Raw genomic sequence first — 27,092 nt, forward strand, 5'->3', positions numbered from 1 at the left:
TATTGAGTTCCTCGGGCCTTCAGGAAAGACCCACACACACTTTCACTGTGTCTGGAGCATTTTTGCTGGAATTTGCTAGAAAAAGCTTGCATTTTTCAGGAAAGTGGGCTAACCTAGGCAAAAGGGTGCCAGTTTCCCTGAGCGGGGGTTGATCTTGAGGTGGAAGGCACTCCTGCGCCTTGCTCTTCTGAGCTGGTCTGTTTACAGCCCTCGGCTCATAGCGGTGGACCCTGGCTCTGTGGCATTTGAGCAGAGTGACATGTTGATTTCCACACATACCCTTTGACCTCTTGTTTTGATAAGAATTTTTATTTTAGGCAGGGAGCTTCAGGAGTGGGAGCAAGTGAAGTGGCTTCCATCAGAATATTTCAACTGAAAACAGTTCCCAACAGAGAAAAAACAGGGTCTGACCGAGCTAACGAATTCTCCCGACACAAGGGGATCCCTGAGCAGCAGTGAGGTCCGGTGTGAGCTCTTCCTTTGGGGGCAGCTGGATGGGGTACTCCTCTGTGACATGGGCCGGGGAGCTTGGAAGGCAGTCTGAACTTGGAGCTGTTTCCCATTTTGAGGAATAAGTGGGGAAAATCAGTTTGATTCTGGGGAGACTTACAGGTTTTAAATCTCAGCCATGACATGGCTCTCTGGGTGGTCATGGAAGCAATCCCAAACTTTTGTTGTGTTGGGTCCCCTGGAGGAGAGGCAGGCATGGCCTTGTTATAGGGCTGAGTACTAGAGGCGAATTTAAGGATTCAAGAAAGATGTCTCTTGAGGTCAATTTAAGCTTCTTTTTGTTTAGGAAATGCCTTCAGCTACCCTCACTACCCCAACCTTTATCTCCAACACTAACTACTATTTATTGAACAATAACCATAGACCAGATAGTGAATTGGGCACTTCATAAGTTATCTCTAATTCTGACAATAACCCTGCAAGCTGGTCATTAGGATCCCCATTTTATGAATAAGGAAATTGAGGCTTGAACTAATTAACTAGCTAATAAGTGGCAGAGTTAGGATTTGACCTTTGGTCTAGATCTAAGCCCACTCTATTTCCATGATAGCATAGACTCCCCATAGTAAATGTTGAATAAATATTTGCTGGTGGAATAAATGGACATTTATTTAATTGGAATACTTTGATAGGGTTTTGGAGCTTCATCTATTACTGTTCTGTCTCTCATGCCTCCCACATCTATTATTGTTCCAACTAATTGTACTTTTTAATTTTTAAAGCAACAACCACATACTAGTAGTTGTCTAGTCTGTTATTTATTTCATGTATCTATTTGAGATTTTCCTCCAGATGTTTCTATATCAGTGGCCATGTGGTTTGTTTTAGATAGATTTTGAGAACCATAAGTGCTTAAAAAAAAACACCTCAACAAACCATCGTGTTTGGATATAAACCTAAAGTAATGATAATTTTGGGGTCTTTTTGTTTTTTTCCTGTAGGAAGATAAAATAACTACACAACTGACTCAAAAAGAGAGATATTCAGAAGATAAGGGATGGAGCCCTGGATTCCCCAGCTGCCGCCGCAGCCCCGGGGGAGGCCCCCAGCCCCATCCCAGGGTCCAGACCGAGGCTTTCGGAGAGATGGGTATCATCGGCCTGTTCCTCACTCTTGGCACAAGGGAGAGAGGTTCCGTCAATGGCAAGACATCCGAGGGAGCCCCCAGCCACAGCAGGACCCCAAGGCAGACCACCAGCAGCCTCATTACGTACCCAGGCCTGGGGAATGGCATCAGCCTGTGGCCGGGGTGGACTATTATGAAGGGGGTTATCACCCTCACTTGTATTCAAGGTATGGCTTTAGAGCTTGGAATTGACCCAACTCTCCTGAGTGTTTACGAACAGATGGTTCTTATCCTTCTTCTTTTCCTTTTATTTTTCCTCTTTTTTTTTTTTTTCCTTTTTCCTCCTCCACCCTACTACCTTGATGTAGCTAAACCCTTTGCTCTCTCAAATTGACTGAAAAGAATAGTTCCCCTTTCTGTATCCCCTGGTGGGGTTGCTTAAAGAAGCCATCAGAATCTGATTGGGTGTTGTGGGCGGGGGAGAGGATAGAGAGAATGGTGAAATTAAAGAGAGCAGATGAAACCCTCTATTCCAGGATTACAAAAAGGCAGTACTGTAAATATATGTAGACAATGGAATAACCTCTCCTAGGCATCCCTATAAAAACTTCCTCTTTGTCTTTGAGCCACTCTGATACAGGGTTAGTATGACACCACCAGCATCAACAAGAGCCCTAGTACCTAGAACAGTATCTAAAATGTGATAGGCATCCAGAAAAAAATGCATTGAATGATTGGATGGGAACTTAAAAAAAATCAACCTCAGAGAAAGCAGATGTAAGCTTGCAAGCTCCATGTTCAGAAGGAAGGGGTCTCAGTGAGGCAATTCTAGGTTGGAGAATCTAGAATTCCTGCTTCTGGGTTCTGAGAGCACTGGATGCAGTGCTTTATGGAATGTTGGAAGCCACCTGTGTCCACTTTGGCTTTTCCAGGTGGGGTGATATTTATCTGCCTACAGGTTCAGCACTGGAATTATGACAGATATTTTAAAGAATTTTGCCCCTATGAAATGCTAAAGAATTATTAATTGTTGAAAATACTAACAATCTGAAATTCCTTTTCCCAGTCTTTCCATATTGTTGAATTCTCAAAGGAAGGTATGTTAAGGACAGAGGCAATAAAAACTATCAGATTTAAGATAGTTCAAGCTGACCTTTGAATCTCATTTCCATCTATAATATGGATGGGGATTATAATGGCCTCTTGCTCATCTCTGGAAGGGGTTTTCTGGGATACTATCAGGGCAGGGCTTTCTAAGATAATACCTTGTGTGGTTGGATGTAGGCAGTTGAAGAGTAAGAGGGATCATGGGGAGGAAGAATGAGACACTTTGCTATAAAGATCCCAGCTGTGTTCTGAATCAAAGTTCTTACTCCTGCTCTGGGTCTGGATTTTCTGTGCATGAGATGTAGAATTAACTGTGCCTTTTAAGCAGGTTCTAGACTGGGGCCACAATTCTGTCCTCTGAAGTTGTTTGTTTGTCCAGTCTTCCATTGGTTTCTCTCTTTACCACACTCATCCTTGAAATGACTGGCCTTCTCTGTGCTATTTTAGGCCAGGCATTGATGATCCATACCAGAGGTATCACTCTCCAGCTCTAAGGGAAGAATATCCATATACAAGTTATTACTACCCTGGGAACCCACAGCAGCAACCAGAAGAAAGAGGTATGGAATAACCTCCCAGAAGTCTTTGGGGTGGCGCAGCTGGTCTGATAGGCGGGGCACAAGCCAAGGGAGCGATGCTCAGAACCTCACCTTGGGCACCTGCTCTACTGGGGTAGAAAGAACTCCTGCCCCTGCCTACCTTTTTCTTGGCCAGATGAGGTCATGGTAGAGACACTACTGCTTGCTGTCTTGAGGAGAAGAGACAGAAAGCAGTCATTTTTCTTTGTACGTGTAGATGATAGTACTGAAACTATCATTATGCTGCTAATATTGTGGATAGTTTGCACTTCATCCACGTGTTTTCTTCTACTTCTCATTATGGCCAAGATTATAGTCTCTGACCAAGAATCAATGACATCCTCAAGTGTGTGACTGGGCTGTAATGAGTCTGACCACCATTTACCCTGAGGGTGCAGATATGTGCCATTAGGAATTTATACCCTATACAATAGTAAGGCTTTAGGTATATGCTAATGGCTGCTAGCAAAGAGAAATCTGTCTCAACATTGAACATACACACACACACACACACACACACTCACACACACGATCCTCACCATTATACAGTTGTATAGGGCCATGCTAATTGGTTCAGGGAGGACTGAGGGGCATCTCATCATTAGCTCTCACCAATTTTATTCATTTTGGCAAATGTGTTTTGTACCTACTCTGCTCCAGTAACTCAGCTTCATAGCTTGCAAGTGTCTTTTCGGAACTTTTCACAAACAGGAAGTGACCTGCTTTATTTTATTTTATTTTTTTTTTTCTGAGGGTGCAGTGCCAAGGCAAGCGAGTCCTTATATCCGGCATGAAGACTATCGAGATCAAAAGTACCTCAATGAACATCATCATGAAAACCAGAATAGTCCATTTCGAGCAAACAGTGAGACCCAGTTCCAGTAAGTGTGAAAGGAGAGGCCAGGTCAACATGATTCAGTCAAACTCAAACTCTGTTAGGAAAATCTTACAGCATCTGGTGCTGGGCCCTCATCTCTGGCAGCCCGTCCGCTTCTGTTGTGGGGATGTGGGAGTTTTGTCCTCGGGGATGGAGGTGTAGCCCAGGATAGCCCAGGCCAGCGGTGAACAGGAACCCTGGGAGGAGAGATTCTTTTTTTTTTCTTTTTTTAAATATATTTTATTGATTTTTTACAGAGAGGAAGAGAGAGGGATAGAGAGTTAGAAACATCGATCAGCTGCCTCCTGCACACCTCCTACTGGGGATGTGCCCGCAACCAAGGTACATGCCCTTGACCGGAATTGAACCTGGGACCTTTCAGTCCGCAGGCCGATGCTCTTTCCACTGAGCCAAACCGGTTAGGGCAAGGTGAGATTCTTAACTCAGAGATGTGGTTCTCAAACCTGGGCTAGTCTGAGTCCTGTTTCTCTTTTTTTAAATATATATTTTATTGATTTTTTACAGAGAGGAAGAGAGAGGGATAGAGAGTTGGAAACATGGATGAGAGAGAAACATCGATCAGCTGCCTCCTGCACACCCCCTACTGGAGATGTGCCCGCAACCAAGGTACATGCCCTTGACCGGAATTGAACCTGGGACCCTTCAGTCCGCAGGCCGACATGCCATCCACTGAGCCAAACTGGTCAGGGAGAATCCTGTTTCTTGAGGTCCATCAGAAAGCAGGGCCTTTGTTCTATGTTGGTCTCAGGACAGGTGTGGCCTTGCAAAAGTTCTCATGATTGGGTCCTGCCCAGGGCTGGGATGCTTCTCTTCTGCCTACTCCTGTGCCCTGAGAATGGGACATCCTTTGGGATCAGGCAAGCAGGGGACGGGAACAGCCTTTTGTACTAGTACGTGTCCTGGTGCCCTTAGGCCTGGCACCTTTACCCTGGAACCCATTAATCCGACTGCTCTGATTTAAGTCATTCCAGAAGTCAGGCGGCAGGGACCACCCTTCTCTGCAGGGTTCGGGGCAGCTTCTAGTAATTGCACTGGGGAGCTCAGGAGCCCCTATTTTCCTGGTATTAACAGATTGAGGTGGTGAATGGAAGGACAGTGCTTCTCCCTGCAGCACACAGGCCGACCTGATACCTGTCCGCATTCGGCAACAGAACCACCTCCAGCAGAGAGCAGCTCAGCCTTGCTGGCTTGCCCAGGACCCCCTCTCACCTCTCCTGTTATTTTGCTGCAGATCTCAGAGTGGGAACCCTTATAGAGACAGCCCTGCTTCTAACTCTGGACAGGAGTGGCCTGGGGACCTGCTTCCGGAGAGTCTGCTAACTGGGGCCCAGAAGAATAAGGTAACTTGAAGTGACATGGAGCTGGTGGCCTGTGACAGTGCCTCCCAACTACATTGTCAGCAGTGGCAGAGCAGAGCCCTGGGGGTGGGGTCTCCAGTGGCCAGCAGACTGAGCGGTCCAATTCTTCCCCTCTTGGCAGAGTCTCCACTCATCCCTCCTCTTTTCCCCATTTTTCTGTTTCAATCCGAAGGGCCTGAGACCCTGATCTGGCCCTTTTGCATTTTTGTCAAATTGGCTGAATCAGGAAATGTCACGCAAGTCACTCTGAGGTGCTGGGAAACAGAGAAGAGGCTGCCAGCAGTTTGGTTCACCCAGGAAGTGGGAAGTTGCTGGAATCTTTTAATTCAGGGCTGAAAAGCAGAGCTTGAAGCCTCTCTTGACATTTAATTTTTATTTATTTATTTATTAATTATTTTTTTACAAAGCATTCTTTTTAAATATATATTTATTGATTTCAGAGAGGAAAGGCGAGTGAGAGAGAGATAGAAACATCAATGATGAGAGAAAATCACTGACCGGCTGCCTCCTGCATGCCCCACACTGGGGATGGAGACTGCAACCTGGGCATGTGCCCTGACCAGGACTCGAACCCTGATCTCCTGGTTCATAGGTCAATGCTCAAACACTGAGCCATGCCAGCTGGACTGTCTTGACTTTTTAGAAGACCATCTCTGTCTTCTAAAATCTTACTGTATATATCACCTAAGTCATAAAATGGAACTCTTAAATAAAAAAAAAGTAAACATTTATTTTGGAAAAATTTTAGGTTTATGGAAAAGATGCAAAGGCACTGTGGTGACCAGCTTTTAATTTTTGACAGTCTTGTATAAATTTTATTTCCCTGATTGGATTTGTATGATTTTTGAGAACAGTTTCTTCTGTATACCTAATGCTCAGTAGGGCAGGCCACATGCTATCAGCCACACACATGTAACACTTTACAGTGTACAGAGAGCTTTTGCATCCAATGTTTTATTTGTATCCTCCCAGGAGGTAAGTTCCATGAAATTTTTAAAAAATATTTTTTATTGATTTTTCTACAGAGAGGAAGGGACAAGGAGAGGAGAGAGAAACATCGATCAGCTGCCTCCTGCACACCTCCTTCTGGGGATGTGCCCGCAACCAAGGTACATGCCCTTGACCGTATCGAACCTGGGACCTTTCAGTCCACAGGCTGATGCTCTATCCACTGAGCCAAACCAGTTAGGGCCCATGAATTTTTTGTGTGCCTGTATCCCCAGGGGAAGCACAGTGCCTAGAGCATAGTAGGTACTCATTAAATAGCTGGTGAATGAATGCATGGTTAAGTACTTGAACTATGCAGGGCAGCTATGATTATATTATAGATGAGGGTACCCAGCTCAGAGAGCCCAAGCCACTTGTCACTAGGTCATAGCAGCTCGGTATTGACAAAGCTGGGATTTGATTCCAGGCCTCCTGGCCCCTCCTGGGCCCAAGGCCTGCACTCTTTCCACTGGGACATATGCATCCCTTAGCAAACACCTGTCAATCAAATCATCCATCCCTTTTCTTTCAACACATTCACATTCACTGTATTTATTCAAAAGTTTGGAACACTTGGGAGGACCATCTCTCTGAAAGTGTTTCTGATTCTTCCCATGTGTTTTTGTTGTTTTTCACTTCCAGCCATCACTGCCCCACGAGTCCAACCTTCTTCAGCAGCACGAGTCTGGTCTCAGCTCCAGTGGCTATGAGCTCAGTCAATACATGGCAGATGCCTCCGAGTCTTATGTCCCCACGGCTTCAACAATTTGGAGACCAGTGCAGGCTGGTGGGTGCTGAAGTGATCAAAGGAGTTGGTTGAGTCTGATGGAAAGAGGGCTGAGGGCAAGTTTCTTGGAAAGACACCTTACCCTGGTTTCCAAGAGTGGAGCATTGTTCGCCTCATTTGCTTACATAGGTCTCCTGGGTAGAGAGGTCAACTTGGCTCCGTTTCCCACATTTTCTCTTTACCGGACATTGCATCATAGCGGGTTCTTGGTAGGGAACCCTGCCCCTAGCCATCAACGGGCATGCCTTGGTGCTTTTAAGTAGCAGGTGAAGGAAGTTAGGACTGGAGTCAGGTTGGTAAAGCAAGGGCAGGCCACAAAGCATTATCGCTTTGTCTGGATGTGGCTGACTTGTCTAGTCCCGGCCTCTCTCCATTGCCAAGAGTCTGGGCCTTGTGCATTATTACTATTTGGACCAACCATAAAATCCTTGCATTATGTTCTGACATATTCTTAGGGGCTTAAATCTGCTTCTACTTCTGTAGCCCACCCAGAATCTTATCTGGGCCCTAGGTGGAATTTACACAGAAATGTGTTTGTGGCACTCTGCTAAGTAAAGAAAAGCAGTGGCAGTCATGCTAACAGTGTTCACCTGTGTCTGTTGGTCAGCAGCTGACTCAGCAGCTGATCCCAAGGCACCCATGAAGTTCTACGTCCCTCATGTGCCTGCGAGTTTTGGGCCAGGAGGTCAGCTGGTGTGTGTGTGTCCCAACTCTCCCAGTGACAGGCAAACGGCCCTTGTTGAACTGCACAGCATGGAGGTAAATAAGAGTCTTTGTCCCCAGAATGCTCCCTGCTCCCCTTTGCCTGAGCCGCGGGCATCTCCTGGAACAGGGGGCTCTTGTGGGGAACTGGGTGGGGATCTTCTCTGAAAGAAGTGATGCTGGACTTACGTTTTCCCTGAGATGCTATTGGCTCAGTTTCAGCCACTGGAGAACTTGCTTTCACCACAAGGCATGAGTTGCACTTTGGGACCACAGCCTTGGGTTCTGATACTGGGCATTGGATGGACATTGTCTTGAAGAACAAATCTAATTTTTGTTCCAGGTTATTCTTAATGATTCTGAGGAACAAGAAGAGATGAGAACTTTCTCAGGACCCCTGATCAGGTAAATTAGCATATGAACAGCTAAATAAAGGCTTTTGAGACCTACACAGTCTTCCTGCCAAGAATAGGATTTTGGGGGGATTTGTTCTTGGCTTCTTTGAAAGAAAATGTCTATCCCCATTGGAGTAGAATTTTCTGTGGTACCAGACAGAGCCTAATGTGGCCTGAGCCTTTTTGAGAAGCAACTTAATAGTTGAGGAGGGGGAAGAACAATTAATGTGAAGGTTTAAAAATCTGAAATCAATTCCATTTTGCAAAGGTGACATGGTAGGAGGTTTTAGCGTTCCGTGTTCCTAATAGACATTAGTGCGGAAGTGCAGCACCGCCTGGGACATCACAGACAAGTGGATCATAGTGGGGAAAAAGGCTTGCCTTTTTCTGAAGAGGGAACTTGGTCCGGGTGAATTCCTGGATGGTGTGCAAGTCTGCCCTCTGCAGGATTGAGCTAGAACTGCTTTTAAATGCCCAGTCCCTTCTGATAAATATTCACAGTGTCTTGCTGTGGAGTGTCCTGACTGATGTGAGAACATCTGGATCCTGGCCCTAGGCATCCTACTAACTAGATATACCATGGCAGACATGTCATTTAACTCTCTCTGGCCTTGGTTTTCCCTTTAAGAAATGATGTAACACTGGCTCTGTCCACTCCAGGCAGTGGCCGTGAGACACAAGTGAGATTAATGCACATGGAAGCCCTTTAAATAGCAACACCATTATATAAATGTATTCTTAACCTGGATCTCCCCCTCTAAGAAAATCCCCGTCTAGTATTTTGACAGTTCTTTTAAGTAAAAATGTGTGTGTCTATTTCTTACACTCAGGTATACAGATGTGGGTAGAGCACCGAGTTGGGTATTTTGGACACTAGGATACTGGTCCCAACTGGGCATTGATTTTATTGAATAGTCTTAAGCAAATAATACTGTCTGTTTATTGAGCACTTAATATATGCTACATAACTTGCTAATTTCTTTTTTGTATGGAGGTAGATTTTTTTTTAAAATATATTTTATTGATATTTTACAGAGAGGAAGGGAGAGGGATAGAGAGCTAGAAACATCGATGAGAGAGAAACATCGATCAGCTGCCTCCTGCACACCTCCCACTGGGGATGTGCCCGCAACAAAGGTACATGCCCTTGACCAGAATCGAACCCAGGACCCTTCAGTCCGCAGGCCGATGCTCCATCCACTGAGCCAAACTGGTTTCGGCAGGAGGTAGATTTTTAAAATTATTCTGATCTTAGGGGGAAAAGCTGAGGCTCAGAGGAGATAAGAAAGTTTTGTAAGCTGAGACATGGCAAGCTAGATTTAAGTCCAGAGTTGTCTGACTCCGAAGAGTGCTCTTGCCTGCTACCCAAGGCAAGATATTTCAGGTCTCGGGGCCTCAGTCTCCTCATCTGTAAAATGGAGAGAGTGTATGCGAGAACATCTGAAGTTTCTTCCTGTTCCACAAAGAAACAACTGTCCTGTAGCTACTAGTATAGACTTGTTATCCCTGTCCTGGTCCTGGCTTGTTGGGTCCATCCAGCACCCTCACACTATGGGAGGAGCCCACGGTCCTGCATGGGGAAGAGTCTGCCCGCTCACCCTCTGCTCCCTGAAATCTCTCCATAGGGAAGACGTCCACAAGGTGGACATCATGACATTCTGCCAGCAGAAAGCAGCTCAGAGCCGCAAATCGGAGACACCCGGGAGCAGAGATGCAGCTCTACTATGGCAACTGTTGGTTCTCCTTTGTCGACAGAATGGGGTGAGTATCACTTCTCTGATGGGTGGGAAGGAGCAGGCTGTATTAAAATGTAAGCCTTCCTAGGATAAGTATGATTTGGCTTATGACATAATAATAAAAGTTAATAGTAAAGAAGCAACGCGTGGTCTCCCAAATTGCTCAGATGTCAATGCCAGTTTGCCAGCACTGAACTTCACTTTGCCCTTCTCTGCTGGCCTGGGATATGGTGAAGGTGTTGGGTTACTGCACCAGCCAGATGATACTCCTATGAGAGTGTGCACATTTCTGATAACCTTTGTGGCACCTGAGTTTGAGACACAGCAATCCAGTGCTGGCCTCCCCAGGAAGAAGGCAGGCCCTTCCGTGCCTACTTCTTCAGCCTGGCCTGCCCCCACAAGGATGAAGAGGATTCTTTCTCCCTCAGGATGACCCTCTTTGCCTTGCAGTCCATGGTGGGGTCTGACATTGCGGAGCTGCTGATGCAAGACTGCAAGAAGCTGGAGAAGTACAAGAGGCAGCCGCCCGTGGCCAACCTCATCAACCTGACCGATGACGACTGGCCAGTGCCCAGCTCAGGGACCGCAAACCTGCTCACTGGAGAGATTCCCCCCAGTGTGGAGACACCCGCCCAGATCGTGGAGAAATTCACTAAGCTGCTCTACTACGGAAGAAAGAAGGCAAGTGCACTTCGGCAGGCTTGTTTTACAAAAGTAACCACTGTCTGTCCCCACCACTCAGTCCTTTTCCAAATAGATGAGGAATGTATATTCATTTTATAGCACTGGAGTTCAGGAAGGTACAAAGAAGAAAATAAAAACACCCATAATCCTACCATTAAAAGATAAAACCAGTTATTATTGGGATATATTTACTTCTAGCATTTTTTTCCATGCATATAAAGTATATTCAAAATAAAATAAAATTCTTTCTTTTTTTTCTAAATACTCCCATGGCATTAAAATGTATCATTTAAAAAAGGGTTGGATAGAGTGGGAGGAGGTAGAAGAGAGTATAAGGAGGATAAATGATGATGGAAGGAGACTTGACTTGGGGTGGTGAGCACACAATAAAATATACAAATGATGCGTTATATAAATCTACACCTGAAACATATATAACTTTATTAACCAATGTCACTCCAATAAATTCAATAAAAAAGATTTTACATGAGTAAAAAAACTGGTTGGACAATATTCCAACATATGAGGGCATCATATTTTATATAACCAATCCACTATTGTCAACTATGTGGGCTATCTAATATTTTGTCACCCATTATAAATTATACAGTTAGCACACGTCACATAAGTCTTTTTAGGATAAACTTCTATAAGTGAAATTACTGGGTTGAAGGGCATGCGCTTTATAAAAGTTATTCACGTATATACTAAATTAGTTTCTGGAAAGTTTGTTTATAAGCTATACCCCCACCAGCCTGTATCTAAGGTGTGCCTGCCAATATTAAACACTTTACTTCAGCAGATGAAGTGATGTCTTGCTTATTTTTTTGATATGTAAATTAGACATTATTTTTACATTATCTCTTTACATTTGTTATTGAGCTATATTTGACAAATAAAATGATAAGATATTTAAAGTGTACATTGTAGTGATTTGATATATGTATACATTGCAAAAGGATTCCCCCATCGAGTTAAGTGACAAATCCATCACCTCACGTATTAACCTGTTTTTATGCCTTGTTTAATTTTGAAGTCAAACTCACATTTTACAAGTCTTAACTTAAATACTTGAATATATGATTAAAATCATCGTGAATCAATTTTATTAAAAAAATCAAAAGATAAAAAGAGATAGAATGGGGAAATGGTGCCCCCACCTCTTTTGCTCTCCTGTGAAAGCAGCCACAGATGGCATGTAAATGAGTGGGTGTGGCTGTGCTCCAGTAAAACTTAATGGACATAGAAATTTGTCTTATATATAATTTTCATGTCTAATGAAATATTGTTCTTTTATTTCCACACCCCGCTCATTTAAAAAATGTAAAAACTATTTTTAGCTTATGGGTTGAATTTAGCTACATTTTGTTGACCCCTGCTTCTTATACTATATAAATATCTTCCTCATTATGATTATGTCTTATGGCTGCACAGGTCTCTATAGACAAATTATAATTAATTAAACCCTTATAGATTGACATTTAGATTCTGTTCAATCTTTCGCTGTTACAAACAATGCCTCAATGACTCCCCATTGCCATTTGCCTTGTGTAGATAGTATAGGTGTGACAAATTTCTAGATGTGGAGGTGTTGGGTCAAAGGGTAGATGGTTTGTAATTTTGGTAGATAATGACAAATAGCCTTGTTAGAGGTTGTACCAGTGTACTCTACCAGCAATGTATGAGGTTGGTTAAATCCGCGGTGCGGAACCCATGGCTATAGAGGGTGACTGTACCATCTTGCTACTTGTATTTTGAGACTCAGTCCTGCGGGGGGGGGGGAGGGTGCTTCTCATTTTTGGTGCTCAGGTTCATAAAAGTATTGTGTAACTTTTGCTTGCAATAAGGCTAACTGGAAGCTATGTTTGAGGGGGAGCTAATGAAATAGCATGATGGATTTTGACAAAGTGGAGGCTGGAGAAAGGGACAACTTAGAAATACATGCCAGTTAAAGCCCATTTTCCATATGAGGCTCTAAGAGTCTTCGTGCTCAGGGGATAGTGGTACCTAAGCACAGGGGAAGGTGACCGAGAAACATTGAATGTGATGCTTTGTTTTCAGGAAGCTTTGGAGTGGGCCATGAAGAACCACTTGTGGGGCCATGCTTTGTTCCTATCCAGCAAGATGGACGCAAGGACTTACAACTGGGTCATGAGTGGGTGAGCTGGGGACTTGCAATGGAGACCAGTGGAGCAGGGTGACCCCCCACCAAATATGGGGGACAGTGGGGAGAAATCTAAGATGCATTGAGAAGCCCCCCACTCCAAGCATCTTTTCAGTTTCTGTTTTTTTGAGCTGGATGTAGCATTTCTCTTCCCCAGATCCTTCTAATCTGAATACAGACACATTCTACCTGACAAGCTGAATAAAACATTTTAGTAATATTTCCCAGAGTCAGGATTTCCACAGAGTAAGTGGGTTTCTGTATTGTGGTAGCCTTCTTCCTTGGGAGGGGCTGTTCTTGATAGTTCCATCAGTGAGGGAATACCAATGATCACGTGAGGTTAATGGACAGAGCCTTAGGACTGAGGATCGGTACGTGTCTATTGCTTAGTCTTGCAGTGGAGGTCTGGGTGCTGCGGAGAAGGCAGGGATACAGGGAGCAGGACCACAAGCTGTGGTAGGAAAGGGGGTTATGGACTGGGAATTAGATCAGGAAGTCTTCATCTAGGGTGGTGGGAGTTGACAAGACCGAAGGGGTACATTTAGTTAGAAATCATGCCAGCGTGCCAAGATCTGGGTGCCATGTGGACCAGGACAAATGCCCAAACCAGGATGAGATAGGAATGGAGGTGTGAGTACCCAGCCAGCAGTTTGGAATAAAGCAGATGAAATAGCAAAAGAGCATCAGGATCACTGGAGGTGGTAGGTGTAGGGGTTCTGGGGAAGGCTTCTGAATAGTCCTTTAGGCTCTCATGGCCTCCATGGGACAGATCTGTGGCAGGGACCTGCCCAGGAGAAGCAGGCTTGGGTCGGACAGTGAGAAGGATGGCACCTCACAATGTTCATCTTCTAGTGTTGGTTCAAGCTGTGAAGCTCCTCTCTTAGTTTCACTTTATTTAAATCGGCCGGGCATCCTTGTTGAGCGGAGGGTTGGTTAAGAAGATGGACTTTCTAAGTTCAGTCTGTGGCTTAGGCTGTCACACTCCCGGGAGTCTGTTCTGCACGATGGCCTCCATGGAGTCCCTTTCTTACACTAACCCTCAGGCCTCCCAGGGCCTGGTACCCCCACTGCACACACCCTGTTCTGTTCAGGGACTGGACTGGTGGAGAGCACCAAAGCTCCATTGCGACATGTGCTCTGAGCCTGCGAGGCAAGGGCGCTGTTAAATAAGTCGGTGCTCTGGGTGTGCTTCTCCTTCGGGTTTTGGAAACTGTCCCACCTCCCCACATTGTAGCATCCATCTCAGCTGAAGATTTTTGCCTTGGGCCATTGATTTTTCATGGTGCCCGGCAAATTGCGAAGAATCTCTTTCTGAGTATGCTTAAATCTCAACTCGGCTGTAGAGCTTATCACATGACGGTTAAGAACATCCCTTGGTTTGTCATCATGATCGTTGCTAGTCTCTGTTCTACGCCTCTCTGAAAATGGCTATTTAGTGCTTAGTAAAAGCTCTACAGACCCAGGCTAGCGATGGGCTGGGCATGGAGGAGGACTGCTGCGGTAGCGGGGAGGGGGCTGGAAAGGAGGGGCCCAAAGAGAAGAGGTGCAGGTTAACTGCTAGGGCTCTCCGGGACCCTTTGAAATGTTGGCGGGTCACCTCCATGATGGAGGGAGGCCTATAGAAATGATTGCTCAAGAGTTAGGGTGTCAGTGCCAAGGTGCAGAAAATCTCCCTCAACAATGGGATCTGCCTGGGGTGTGTGGTGGAGTGAGGGGGAGCTAATGAAATAGCATGAGGGGGAGCTAATGAAATAGCATCCCACCCCCCTGCCCTCCCCCCAAAAGTGGGTGTGACAAAAGCACAACAGAAAAGCAGAGGAACTCTTGTTCCAAAAGAAGCTGCTACAATCAAATAGAAATATGTCCGAGGCCTGTGCCTCATGGGCAATGGGTTGAAGGCTCTCTTGGCTTGGTCACTGCTAATGGTCACCTCTCTCCACAGTTTCACAAGCACACTGGCGCTCAACGACCCACTGCAGACCCTGTTCCAGCTCATGTCGGGGAGGATCCCACAAGCAGCCACGGTACCCTTTAACACCCAGCATCCCGAGGGTTTAGGGGGTGGGGACTGCTCTGGAACAGGGGATGGCTTTGAAGATTAAAAGTCAAAATAATTGTTAATCACTTACCGTGTGCTAAGCACTCTGATGCATATTATGTCATTTAATGCATGGAGGTAGGGATTACTGTCCTGTTTTGCAGACGTGAAAACTAAGGTACAGAGTGTGAGATGACCCACAGTCACAGAGCTAGTGAGTAGTGGAGTCAGGATGGGCCCAGGTCTGTGATTCCAAAGACCTTGCCAGTCCACAATAACACAGCTGCCTGCTTTGTTGTGAGTAACAAGAGACTGTTCTCTAGGCTTCTATAGACTACTTTCCTTTTCCTCCATTGCACCTTGATCTTCAAAGCTGGACTTAGAATTTACACATTGTCTAGAGTTGGATATGGCTCAGGTGACATCTGAGGCCAGCCAGACAGTTTTCCCATTTTAAGAGACTAGGTCTTTTTGCTCCAGGTATTCCTTCCTTATCTTTGAAGTCCAGTAATGAGGTTACATCTTGGTTGATAGTCTTGGTCACTTTTTTCCTGGGATGCAGGATGCTCTTTGACTATGTGTATTCTTATCTTACAGTTCAGAAAAGTTTTCTTGAATTATATCCTTCAGTATTTGTTTTGTTCTGTTATTTTGATTTTCTTTTCAGGAACTCCATTTATACACATTTCATATATAGATGAACTATAGATATGTGAATTATATATAGGGATGTGCAAAAGTAGGTTTAAATTTATGAATATACAAAAGTTAATAAAGCTATTGTAATAATCATAACCTACATTTTTTTCCCACATGAACCACTGTAAACCTATTTTTGCCCACCCCTGCATATAATTTTCTCCTTAAAAAACTTTATTATTTGTTTTATTTATTTATTTATTTGTTTGTTTATTTATTTTGCTCTTTTAATTTCTACCCTGCACGTCCCTGATTGTGTTTTCATCGTTGTCTTTTAGTTTTTATGTTCTTTTCATTTTGGTCCTCATTTCTTTGGTTTTTCTCCCACTTCCTCCCTGAGCTCTGCAGGTCACATGTTATCTCCTCCTGTTCCCACCACCTCTTCCCTGAGCACTCAAAACTGAGCTTTAGGCCCTTGCTTCACAGAAATTGTTTCATCACTTTATTTTACTTAAATTCATGAGAAAATATTTGGTGACAATTCTTTGTTTTATAACATTTTTTTTTCTGGTGAATGTTCTTTTGACCTTGCATTTATTTTTTAAGTTACTTCTTGCCCTTTATCTTTGCAGCATGTTTGTGCAGACTCTGTGCTTGTTCCTTTACAGGAGTCGAGTCTTCCCTGGCCCAGTTATTTGTGGGAGGTTTGTGCTGGGAGGGATGAGGGCCTGTTCCAGGCCACCTGGCACTGCCCGCATCTCCTGGCGTTCCCTGTGAATGTCTGTGTGGCCTTCGCTGCTCCTCAGCCAGTGAAGGTGGCTGTGGGACCCTCTCCCTCTGTGTTCTGCCTGCCTTCTCCTGAATGCACCTCTGTTCACTCGCCATCCCTTGGCAGCCTTTTCTTGTATTTCGAGGTTTGGCTTTCTGCTGACACCTAGCTTTAATGGAAATGGACCTCACAATTTATTCTTTTTTATTTTTCGTATTGCTTGTGCACAACTCCACACAAAGAAAAGGGAAATGATGACTTACGTGGCCCATCATCAAGCCAACTGGTTACACTGGAACACGGAGTCCACCTTCCAATTCAGGCGAATGCCTGCGCTCTGCAGTGAGATTGCATCATGTCATAAAACGCAGGAAATGATGCAATCAGTTTACCGTCCCTTGGCTCAGGGCAATGGCAGAGTTAGCTACATGTTCCCTACTTTTAGGTGAGAAAACCAAGGAGTCAGAGGTGATGTGCCAATGCCATATTTGATCTCAGTGTTGGAGAGTTTCCTGGCCTCACAGCGTCCAGTAAAAACTAGACTTCAGTTACTCATGATGAGTGGTGTAGTGGGAAAAAAGCACGACCACCGGAAAGCGCAGGTGAGGGCTGCTAGCACAGGTATAACCGAGCCTCTGCCCCTTATTGCGGTGTGAACTTGACCTTGTTCCTTAATCTCAGAGCCTCAGTTTCTCATGTTTGTGGGTGTTTTGATGCCTAACCAATAGAGTTATTGTGAAAATTGAAGGAGAGAGAATATCTGAACACATCAACCATCATGCTTGACTTGTTGAAGTTAGTTAATAAGTATTTGTGTGCTCTCTCTTTCTCTCCATAGGTCTACTTTACAGTGACTTTTAAAAATCACTTGTGGAGGAGACAGAAAAATGACTTCCAAGTTTTCGTTGTTTTTAGCAAAGGCTTTTCTTTTGTTGGTTTCTTTAGTTCCAGCAAGAAAGAGCCTGCTTCACATGTGAAGATGTGGATAATAATAGTGCCCAAAGCACGGGGCTGTCCTAGGAGAAATGCTTAGCACAGGGCATGGCTCATGGTCGGAGTGTAATAAGTGAGAACTGCTATTAGGATTGTGACTTATTATTATCTTCATTCTCATTCACACTGCATTGCCCAGATAAACAGTAACTATAAAATGGAGTCGGATAAAGCTTCTTTTGTTCCTTGGGATAATTACAAAGACCAAGTAATTGTGAATTGTTTTGACCTCCACATCTTAGCTATTACTGTCAATCTCCTGCTCCACCTGCTCTGTGTAACAACTGGAAGTTAGGCTGGTCTGCAAAGCACCTCTTTTCTTTGCCGTGTGTGTGTGTGTGTGTGTGTGTGTGTGTGTGTGTGTGTGTGTGTGTTTACACCTACATGTAATTTATAAAGTGAAAACCAGCTTTACCTAACTATCTTATTTTAGTATCAACAGTAACCCTCTTAGGTAGAAATTATGATCTCCATTAAAGAGATGAGGAAACAAAGGTTTAATCACATTGAGAAACTTGCTCAAGGTCACACAACTAGTAAGAGGCAGGAGTCCAGTTGAATCCTGGGCCCATGTTATTTCTTTGACATTATGTTGTTTCTTTATTGATGTTTCCTGCCCTGAAATTCCCCTTCATTCACGAGAAGGGTGGGTCCTAGGGCCAGAGGGTAGGAAAAGCACCATTTGCGTGGGGCTTCTTCCTACTTCCACATCTTTGTTTATACTTTACTGCCTCCTGGTGGAGATCTGCTCCTGCAGTATCACCAGAGCGGGAGGGGCACAGCCTTCAACTGGGAATGAATGGGGCTGGGCCACTTGGCTTGGGTTTTTCATTCTCCAAGTGCAGATAGAAATTAGATTTCATAGGGTTGTTGTGAAGATTAAATAAGGTGACGTTTGTGAGAGGGCTTTGTAAAACCAGAAAGTATTAGCTCTTTGTAAGGTAGTAAGTAGCCCAATGTTCCCCTGACTTCTAACAGGCTAATGTGGACTCTTCTCCTCGTGAGCCCAATGTGTTTGGTCTTCCTTCTCCCACTGAAGCATCAGGGTTTTATTTTCATTTTGTCCCTAGCTATTGGGGACTGGGAACACCAGGAAGAAATTTGAAAATTAGTGATTAATAAAGTCATTTTATTTATCTATCTTATCCCCATGTATGTATGTATGTATGTATGTATATGTATCTGCCTGTCTGCCTAGCCATTGCTCTTGGGGTTTTGCTCTTTAAAAGGAGAACGTGAAATCAATGAATGGCAGTATTGTAGGCAGTGTGGTGGGTGTTTCCTGAACTCTTCCAAACCAGGATATAGACAACAACCTTCTTTACCTCTATTCTGGCCAGTGCTACTTTATTGAATAAATCTTCATTTTTTCCCACTGCTTTTCAGTGTTGTGGGGACAAGCAGTGGGGAGACTGGAGGCCTCACTTGGCTGTGATTCTGTCGAATCAGGGTGGGGACCCGGAGCTGCATCAGCGTGCGATCGTCACCATGGGGGACACCTTGGGTAAGCAGGCGTCAGCACCGTCCTCCCCTTCTCCTCTAGGGTAGCCCCAAGCCCCGCACACCTGTGCTCAGGTTCTTGGGTTCTGTGTAGGGCCCAAGTCTATACCTTCAGCTTGCTTTTGACCCAGGAGCCTCAGTGTTTGGGGACAGAAACTTCGGGGAAAGGAGTGTCCTTCTGGCTTCTGTTTCCCAGAAGTTCTGCAGCTGTAGGAGGCTCCTCTCAGCAGGGGACCTTCTATCTGACTCCCCTGAGGATGAGCTAGGACATGGGGCATGTGGCCTCCTGTAGCCGCTAGTCCTGCAGTGACCCAGCTCAACCAGACAGGAAATTCTATTTGTGCCTGAACTACCCTGTATAATTGTGGAGTCTTTATTTCTATCCTCCTTCTGTGAACGCGGCCTTATAAACACTTAAGGACTATTGAATGTTTCGGATCAGTGGCTCTCAGGTTTGGTCAAGGGGCAGGACATTGAGAAATCATGGTTCTCTCTGTGGAACTCTGTGAAACGTAAAATAGCTTTGTGTAAGGTTGTGCCAACCCAGATGGCAGGTCACTCCACAGCTGGGTACAAAGGGAACCTGACGTTTGTTGAGTCCTTCTTAGGTGCCAGGTGCCTTGCTGGGTACTTTACCTGCTTGAATTAACTCAGTTTTGAGGTAGTAGAACATTTTAAACCTGGGAACAATTTAGTATTAGTATGATTTTTATGAGCACTGAGAAAAGGCTGGTATGATTTTAGCAGGGACTGCATTAGTGCCCCAGGAAGCCTGGTTTAAAAACTGTTCCTCCCAATGGAACTGTTCCAGCTCAGGTGTAGGCATTTCAACTCGCTTTTCACCCTCAGGAAGGACAAAAATATTTAGAAAATTCCTAATAAAAAATCCATTAGGGGTGACGTGAAACAGTGCCTTATTGTGGCCGAAGAAATTACAATATAATGTTTGAAGCCATAAATGTGGTGGGAGAGGGACTGAGTGGGGTTTGGGGTCTGTAAGGCTTCTCCCTCTGGCCTCTGACCCACTCTTCATGTCTCCATCCCACTCGTGATGGGTGCCCACGTGGGCGTGTTCATGACTGGGGCTTGTCCTCCTCCTGCAGCTGGGAAGGGTCTGGTGGAGGCAGCTCACTTCTGCTACCTCATGGCTCATGTGCCCTTCGGCCACTACACGGTGAAGACGGACCATCTGGCTCTGCTGGGCAGTAGCCACAGGTATGTGATCTTCAGGGGCAAAGGAAACAGGAAGGATGTTTTCTGGGGCATGGATTTAGCCCTTGTTGGATTCCATGCCTCCATTTTCTTGTGTGAATTTCCGCTACCACCGGCCCCATCCTCGGGGGTTGTTTTCTGCACGGGTCTGGGCAAGGAGATGCCCAGTGGGTGCCGCATCACACCACCAGGTGGCCTTTGGTGGGAACTGGTGCCCTTGTGTTGTATTGTGCACCTCTGGCCACTTGGTGGCGCCCTGGGTCCACGACCAGGGACTGTTGCTTATAAAATGTTAGTGTGAGCACCTTGCAGCTGTGTGTTAGGCAGCCCCAGGCAAAACTGGAAAGTGGAAGAAGTTGATGTTTAGCTCCTACACCCCTGACTTTGTGCACAAGCTACTGATTTGGTGCTACTCGAAGTTCCACCTTTCACTTGTTCTCTGTTGGCTGTAGCATTAGGCTTTTCACATAGGGGGATTTTAATAAGCCCCTAGACAATGACTAAATGAACAAAAAGGCCAGTTTGCTCCCTAGCAGTCCTCCAAGTTCTGGACCTCTTTTCCCCTGTCCCTGGAATAATTAAGGTATCCTGAGCTCTTGGGTTGTGCCAGTCAATATATTTGCATTATTTCCTTCCATCATTACAAATGTACCCTCTAAAGAAAATGTTATTTTTCATCTTCACTTTATAGAGGAGGAAAACCAAGGCACAGAGAGGTTAAGCAACTTGTCTAAGATAGCACAGCTGGTGTGGGGTCAAGTTGGACTTTGAATCCACACTGTGCTGCACCAAACTGCCTGCAACTGTAGAAACACCCGTCTTATTGCCTGCTCTTTTAAGGCCCTGGGCTCCGATAGCACATGGTTAGCTTGTCAGAGAAGCCCATCTGTGCCAAATACGACAGTGAGAGTGTGCAGGTTAATCTGTCTCCCTGCTATATTTGTATTATACCAGGAAAAGTATGGAGATAGTCATAAACCCAGGGATGGCCCTGGAGACTGGTGAGCTGTTGAGGGAGAGATTTTGGCACTAGGGACTCTGATGGCTCCTCAGGTCACAGTCACCCAGCTGGCTTCCTCCCTGGCTGAGTGAACATCCAGTATAGGGACCGTCACTGGGTTTTGGCTCAGCAGTCTCCCCATTCTCGGCCATGTGTCTCTGTTCGGTGCTCCTGGAGTGTCACATGGCTCCCTCTTTGGTGTCCTTTGGCTCAGGCTGGGAGTGGCCTGTGACAGGTGCACATCCTAGGCTTTCAGGGCACCCAGGTGAGCTCTCAGCATGTTTCAGAGGAGGATGCAGTGCCCTGCCCTACTGGGAGGGAGAGCAGCCTGCCTTAGGGACCTTCTAGCAATGAGGGCAGAGGACACCCCTCCCCGCAGTCTGCACCCCATCCCTTCCCAAGGGCTGGTGCAGGGCGGTGTTCTGTTCCTTCCCCTGGAACGGAGGAGAAAAAGCCTTCACTCTGGAGGCCTGGCTCTCGTTCCTGGCCAGGACAGACACCCTGCCATGGATGGGTACAGCTGGTGTTCAGCCATCTACTAGGATTCAAATTCCTACCCCGCTCCCCACCTCAATCTCTTTTATTATTATTCCCTGGTTTTAGTCAAGAGTTTTTGAAATTTGCAACCACTGAGGCTATCCAGAGGACGGAAATCTTCGAGTACTGCCAGATGCTGGGCCGCCCCCAGTCCTTCATCCCTTCTTTCCAGGTAACTGACCCCACAGGGCCAGCACCTGGGCTGTGACAGCGGCTGCGGGCAACTGCGTCTTCAGCTCTGCTCTTTGGCACATACTAGCTGGGCTAAGTCACCTGCCAGCTTAGTTTGAGTGTGGGAAGGGTTAGGGTTTTCTTTCTAGGTCCCTTAAATGTCTGCATTTTAAGATATGAAAGCAAAAGGCGGCAGTGGCCTCTGCTGGAGACTCCCGCCTGCCTCCTGGCAGGTGAGAATCCTGCCTGGGTCCTGGCTGTGCAGTGCTCTCTCCCTTGTCCTGGGCCCACAGCCGCCCTGCAGGGGGTGGGCCTGAGGTCCCACTGGGGGCGGGGGGCTGCAGGCTCTGCTCCCTCCTGCTGGCCTGCTTCTCTGACCTCTCTCCACTCCTCCTGCTCTAACTGCAAATTCCTCCGTGCTCCGTCCTTGGCCCCCACCCTCTTTTCCTCCCCCCAGGACTTCAGCTGTGCGGGTGGCGCTGTCCTTCACAGGCTCTACCCTCTCTTCTCAACTTCTCTGCTTGATGCCCTGCTGTCACTTTCAATTCATAAAGCCTCCTTCAGTGCCTGCTCAAGTGGCCCAGCAGCGACACACACATGCACACCCCACCACATGGAACACAAAACAAAACCTGGAAAATGAATGGATTACCATATACAGAAAAATGGCCCTATTAGTATCTTCTTTCAGAGTTTTCCCACAGACTCGCCTTGTCCAGCTCCTTGGGGTGCAGGCCTCTAGTCTCTTGTTCCCTTCTTGAATCAGCCGTCTCTTGTTATCTCGGGGCTGATGGTAATGAAATTAGCCAGTTCTGGTGAATGCCTTCTACATGCTTGGCACTGGGCTATTATGCTTCTGGTTTATTATTTTTAATCCCGTGAGGCCGGCATGATGACCCCCATTTCACAGAAGAGGAAACTGAGGTTCAGAGTTATGGGCTCACATCTCTTGCACATCATTTGTTCTAAGTACTTTACATGGATTATCTCATTTAACCATTGTGAAAACCAACGGGTAGATAGTATTATCTCCATCTTATAGTGAGGAAACAGGCACAGAGAGGTGGGTAGCCAGTGTTCCACACCCAGCTTGGAGCTGGGATATGAACTTGGGCCTGTTTCCCAAGCCCTCATGCTCCATCTCGCCCTGTTGTACATGCTTCTGTGAATGCTAACCTCCATTTGTCTGGCTTTAAGCCCATGCACTAGAGCCATCTTTTCTTCTTGTGTATGTCCCCCTGGCACCTGGTCCTGTGCCCCATGTACACTAGACTCTCCAGGGATGTGGGCTGCATTTCCATGGTGACCAGGGCCTGGGGAGACTGAGTGGATATGACTTCGTCCTTTGTCTGGGAGCTGCAGGCTGTGCTTGGACTTGGGCTCATGCACAGACAGAATGCCCCCATGGCACGGGCCCTCTTTGATAGTTAGATGCCAGAGTTAGAGGAAGCTGGCAGTCAGCTGACTTCCAAGAAGTCTTTTCTTCGTTTCTTTCTATCCCTGCCTGGGTGGACGAGTCATTGGCCCTGTTCCTCTTTGCAGGTATATAAACTCCTTTATGCTTCCCGGCTGGCAGACTACGGCCTTACGTCCCAGGCCTTGCATTACTGTGAAGCTGTTGGCACGGCCCTCCTCAGCCAGGGAGAGAGCAGTCATCCTGTGCTGTTGGTGGAACTCATCAAGGTGAGCTTCTCAAAGGGTTCTCTGCAGCTATTTTATCTGCAGCGTTCAGAGCAAGCCATTGCCAAGCGGCTTAGACTCCACCTTTCATCGTCTCCGAGCCTGCTGTTTAAAATAGGAGCCTGAGGTTGTCTTCGACCATGCATGCATGCCCAGATGTGATAAGCAGAGGCCTGACACTGTGCAAAGAAGGATGCTGTGGGCGGGGCGAGGGGGGGACTTGGGATGCGGGGGACGGGGAACCAGGCGTATGCAATGCAATACATTCATTCTTGCATCTGCTTCTCTGGTACAGCAAGACTGCACGTGAAGGTGAAACATTCTAATTATAAAAGCTGGGCTTAGAGAATATACTTTAGTGATTAAAACAGGAAATGCCCCTTATTAAAATGCTTTTAAATGCATGGAATACTTTATCACCTGTGGGATATCGTTAAAAAAACAAAACATATCAACTTTTAGTTCCTAGGGAAGAAAACAATCAGGCAAATAGTTGTTCTAATTAATTGAAGAAAAATGCATTAGCTGGAGAGGAAAAAGGCAGCCTACCGTCAATATTTGCTTTGCTTTAGACGAGGCCCAAGTGTTGGGGTTCGTTCTGTAACCGGTGAAATCGGTGGTGCTGAGCTCCTTACCCTACCCTGAGATTCCTGCCAATAGGGTGGCGTTGGTAGTGAGCTCAGGGACCAGAATGGAGGAGGAGGAAAGTTTTGAAACTTAATAATGGAATACAGTCTTGCAATACAAAGTAGTCCCTCGACCCACTGTAGGGGTCACCTGGGAGCTTGTTAGGGATGCAGAATCTCAGGCCCCACTTGGTTCTGGCATCAGAATTAGCATTTTAACAAGGTCCCAGGTGGTCCTAGGAGTGTGTGTGTGTGTGTGTGTGTGTGTGTGTGTGTGTGTGTGTTTTTTAATCCTTACCAGAGAGAGAGAGAGAGAGAGAGAGAGAGAGAGAAACATTGTGAGAGAGAAACATTGATCTGTTGCCACCCGTACGTGCCCTGACTGGGGATCGAACCCACAACCTTTTGGTGTACAGGGTGATGCTCCAAACAACTGAGCATGGGAGTGTGAGAAGTACTTGTACAAAGCAGACAGCTTTGTAGGACATACAGCCCAATAATCGTTTCTCCTCATGTTTCACTTAGTTTTTAACACCAAGATGGGTTCATTGCTTACGTATGTTGCCATTTTGGGACGATAGCTGCTGGATTTGCTCTCTCTTGAGCAAATCACTTTATAATCTAATTTACAAGTGAGTTAAGGCACTTTCTGCCCTTCCCTTATTGCGTCTTTCCCCATTTTCTTTCCATTCCTGTTACTTCTTTCCCTCGGTTCCCCTCTCGTCCCTCTGCCCCTACCGCCTGGACACCTGGCACAGCTAGCAGAGAAACTGAAGCTGTCGGATCCTCTGGTGCTAGAGAGACGCCGCGGAGAGAGGGACCTGGAGCCAGACTGGCTTGTGCGCCTCCGGAAGCGGCACCAGGAGCTGGAGGTGAGTGGGCTTGGAGCGGGTGAGTGTGCGGGCCCTTTGTTTCCCTCTGGACACAGAGGATGCAGGCACTGACTCCATGGACGGCTATGGGGGCCCCCATCACCCTGAAGCCCCCTCTCACCTGGGGAGGGGTGGCGCTGCGCTTCCTGCCGCTGCCTCTGCTGAGCTGAAATGTTTTCCTGTGTTCGCTTGTGAGACAGTGGGCCCTTTTCAAAATCATTCCTGCCGTCCTCTCTCTGGTCCCAGGAAGTACGTTTTATGACGATCAAGGCTCCCATCTCTCTGTTAGGAACAATGGATCACAGTGGACCCGCATCACTTTCATGTAATGTAGGGCATTTGCCTAAAAGACTTCCAGGCCTTTCCTTTTTGTTCTGACAATTGCAAAAGCTGCTGGTAGTAATTGTGACAATAATTGGAACAGGGCTTCCTCCATCTTCTTTTATTTTATTTTATTTTATTTTAAAGTTCTTATTTATTGGGGTAACATTGATTAATAAAATTGCATAGATTTTGGGTATGCAATTCTACACTGCATCCTCTGTAACAACACCATTGACTCTATTCCCTATGCTGTACTTTACATTCCCTCCACCTTCTTTCTCCCACTGCCTCTTAGAAAGAACAGGTGGAATTTTTAAGGCACAACCAGCCCTACCGCCCTCCACGTGCTGTACATACTGGGGCATTGAGTTCCTGCACTTGCCCCTTCCTGGGCCCTGGTGGTCTGGTCCCCTGGCCCCTGCCTGCTCCGGCAGAGCTGGGAGATGAGAAGGGCTGAGGCCCACCCTCCTGACCTCCCCCACCAGCAGCCTCCTCCCCCCACACCCCCCAGCATTCGGCTGGCTGAGGTTCCCTCACTTTGTCACGCCCTCTGGTTTCTTTTTGATTTAATTTTTAAACCATTATTCCCTGTTCTTGTTTCTCTTTGTGTTGCTTAAAGGATTTTCCTTTATTTCAAATAGCAAAAGGCATCAGGAGACACTGGGAACCCCCATTCTACTCATGCAGACATTTCAGGAGCCCAAGGCACAACAGGTACCCAAACTGATGAGCCCAGTGTGTAAGTAGCTGACTCTCGGGACCTGGGTACAGGGGTGGGCAAACTTTTTGACTCGAGGGCCACAATGGGTTCTTAAACTGGACCGGAGGGCCAGAACAAAAGCATGGATGGAGTGTTTGTGTGAACTAATATAAATTCAAAGTAAAGGAGCGGAAGGGAGAGCAAGAGAACCGGATAGAACAGCCGGATCCGGCCCGCGGGCCGTAGTTTGCCCACGGCTGGTATAGGAGATGATGCATCACTGAATGCATGTTGGCCCCTCCCTTCCTGGAGTGTCTTCCAGGCCTGTGTCAGTCTGACCCGATGGCCCAGGCACCTCCTCACACAGCTCCTGTGGCCACGGTCATCCGGTCATCCTGACACTTCCAGGTGCCCGCTTGTTAGAGTTTCTGCCTAAATTCCAGGTTTTAATACTTGTTACACTGTATTGTTGTCTAATGTTCCAGCTGTTACTACAGTCTCCCCAGCTAAATACGTTTCTTGAGGCCAGAGATGGTGTATGACCTCTATTTCATGTTAGTGTTGGGGACGTTGGGAGCTTTTAGGATTTTTAAGCTGTCAGTTGGCACATGCATTTGAAATGTGTTTCAAAGTGTTTCAGCACATACCTCCTTTCCCATCAGGATGCCTCTGAGTGTTGGGTTTGCAGACATTATTGCCCCCAATTAATTCCGTGCCCTTTCCCCAAATTACACCCCACTGTGGAGTCAGACCGAGGCCTCATCTAATTCTGGCCACTTCCCACCTTAGCTCTCCCTTCAGGGATGGGTGAGGGGAGGCCTCAGGGCAGGTCTGGGTTTCTGTTTCTCGGCTTTGTTGCCATGTCACAGAGCCTGTGAAGGTGAAGGAGGAGAGCCAGGCTGGTGTCTCTGAATGGCTGCTTCCACTAGAAGCCGCTGTTGGAGCAGGTGGGTCAGCCGCCCACTCCAATCCATGACTGTGGGCCAGTCAGCAGAATGGCAGAGCCAAAACAAATCCACCAGGGGCCCTTGCAGGGCCAACACTCTACTTCCTTAAGAG

General features: G+C 46.4%; 1 protein-coding gene across 1 annotated transcript in view; it reads left to right on the forward strand.

The window, feature by feature from the left end:
- The window catches only part of SEC16B (SEC16 homolog B, endoplasmic reticulum export factor), a 36,172-nt gene that overhangs the window by 464 nt on the left and 8,616 nt on the right, over nucleotides 1–27,092 (forward strand). Inside the window, exons 2-18 of the mRNA XM_080649439.1 lie at nucleotides 1,452–1,803; nucleotides 3,131–3,243; nucleotides 4,022–4,142; nucleotides 5,391–5,499; nucleotides 7,147–7,291; nucleotides 7,902–8,050; nucleotides 8,337–8,398; nucleotides 10,014–10,149; nucleotides 10,575–10,805; nucleotides 12,870–12,967; nucleotides 14,915–14,996; nucleotides 18,798–18,915; nucleotides 20,015–20,126; nucleotides 21,727–21,832; nucleotides 23,374–23,514; nucleotides 24,896–25,009; nucleotides 25,975–26,047. Of these exons, the coding sequence (XP_080505565.1) occupies nucleotides 1,508–1,803; nucleotides 3,131–3,243; nucleotides 4,022–4,142; nucleotides 5,391–5,499; nucleotides 7,147–7,291; nucleotides 7,902–8,050; nucleotides 8,337–8,398; nucleotides 10,014–10,149; nucleotides 10,575–10,805; nucleotides 12,870–12,967; nucleotides 14,915–14,996; nucleotides 18,798–18,915; nucleotides 20,015–20,126; nucleotides 21,727–21,832; nucleotides 23,374–23,514; nucleotides 24,896–25,009; nucleotides 25,975–26,047 (2,206 nt within the window). The 5' untranslated portion in view covers nucleotides 1,452–1,507. The remainder of the gene's footprint in view (nucleotides 1–1,451; nucleotides 1,804–3,130; nucleotides 3,244–4,021; nucleotides 4,143–5,390; nucleotides 5,500–7,146; nucleotides 7,292–7,901; nucleotides 8,051–8,336; nucleotides 8,399–10,013; nucleotides 10,150–10,574; nucleotides 10,806–12,869; nucleotides 12,968–14,914; nucleotides 14,997–18,797; nucleotides 18,916–20,014; nucleotides 20,127–21,726; nucleotides 21,833–23,373; nucleotides 23,515–24,895; nucleotides 25,010–25,974; nucleotides 26,048–27,092) is intronic.

The sequence above is a fragment of the Plecotus auritus genome, assembly GCF_963455305.1.
Source record: "Plecotus auritus genome assembly, chromosome: 12".
Lineage (NCBI taxonomy): Eukaryota > Metazoa > Chordata > Mammalia > Chiroptera > Vespertilionidae > Plecotus > Plecotus auritus.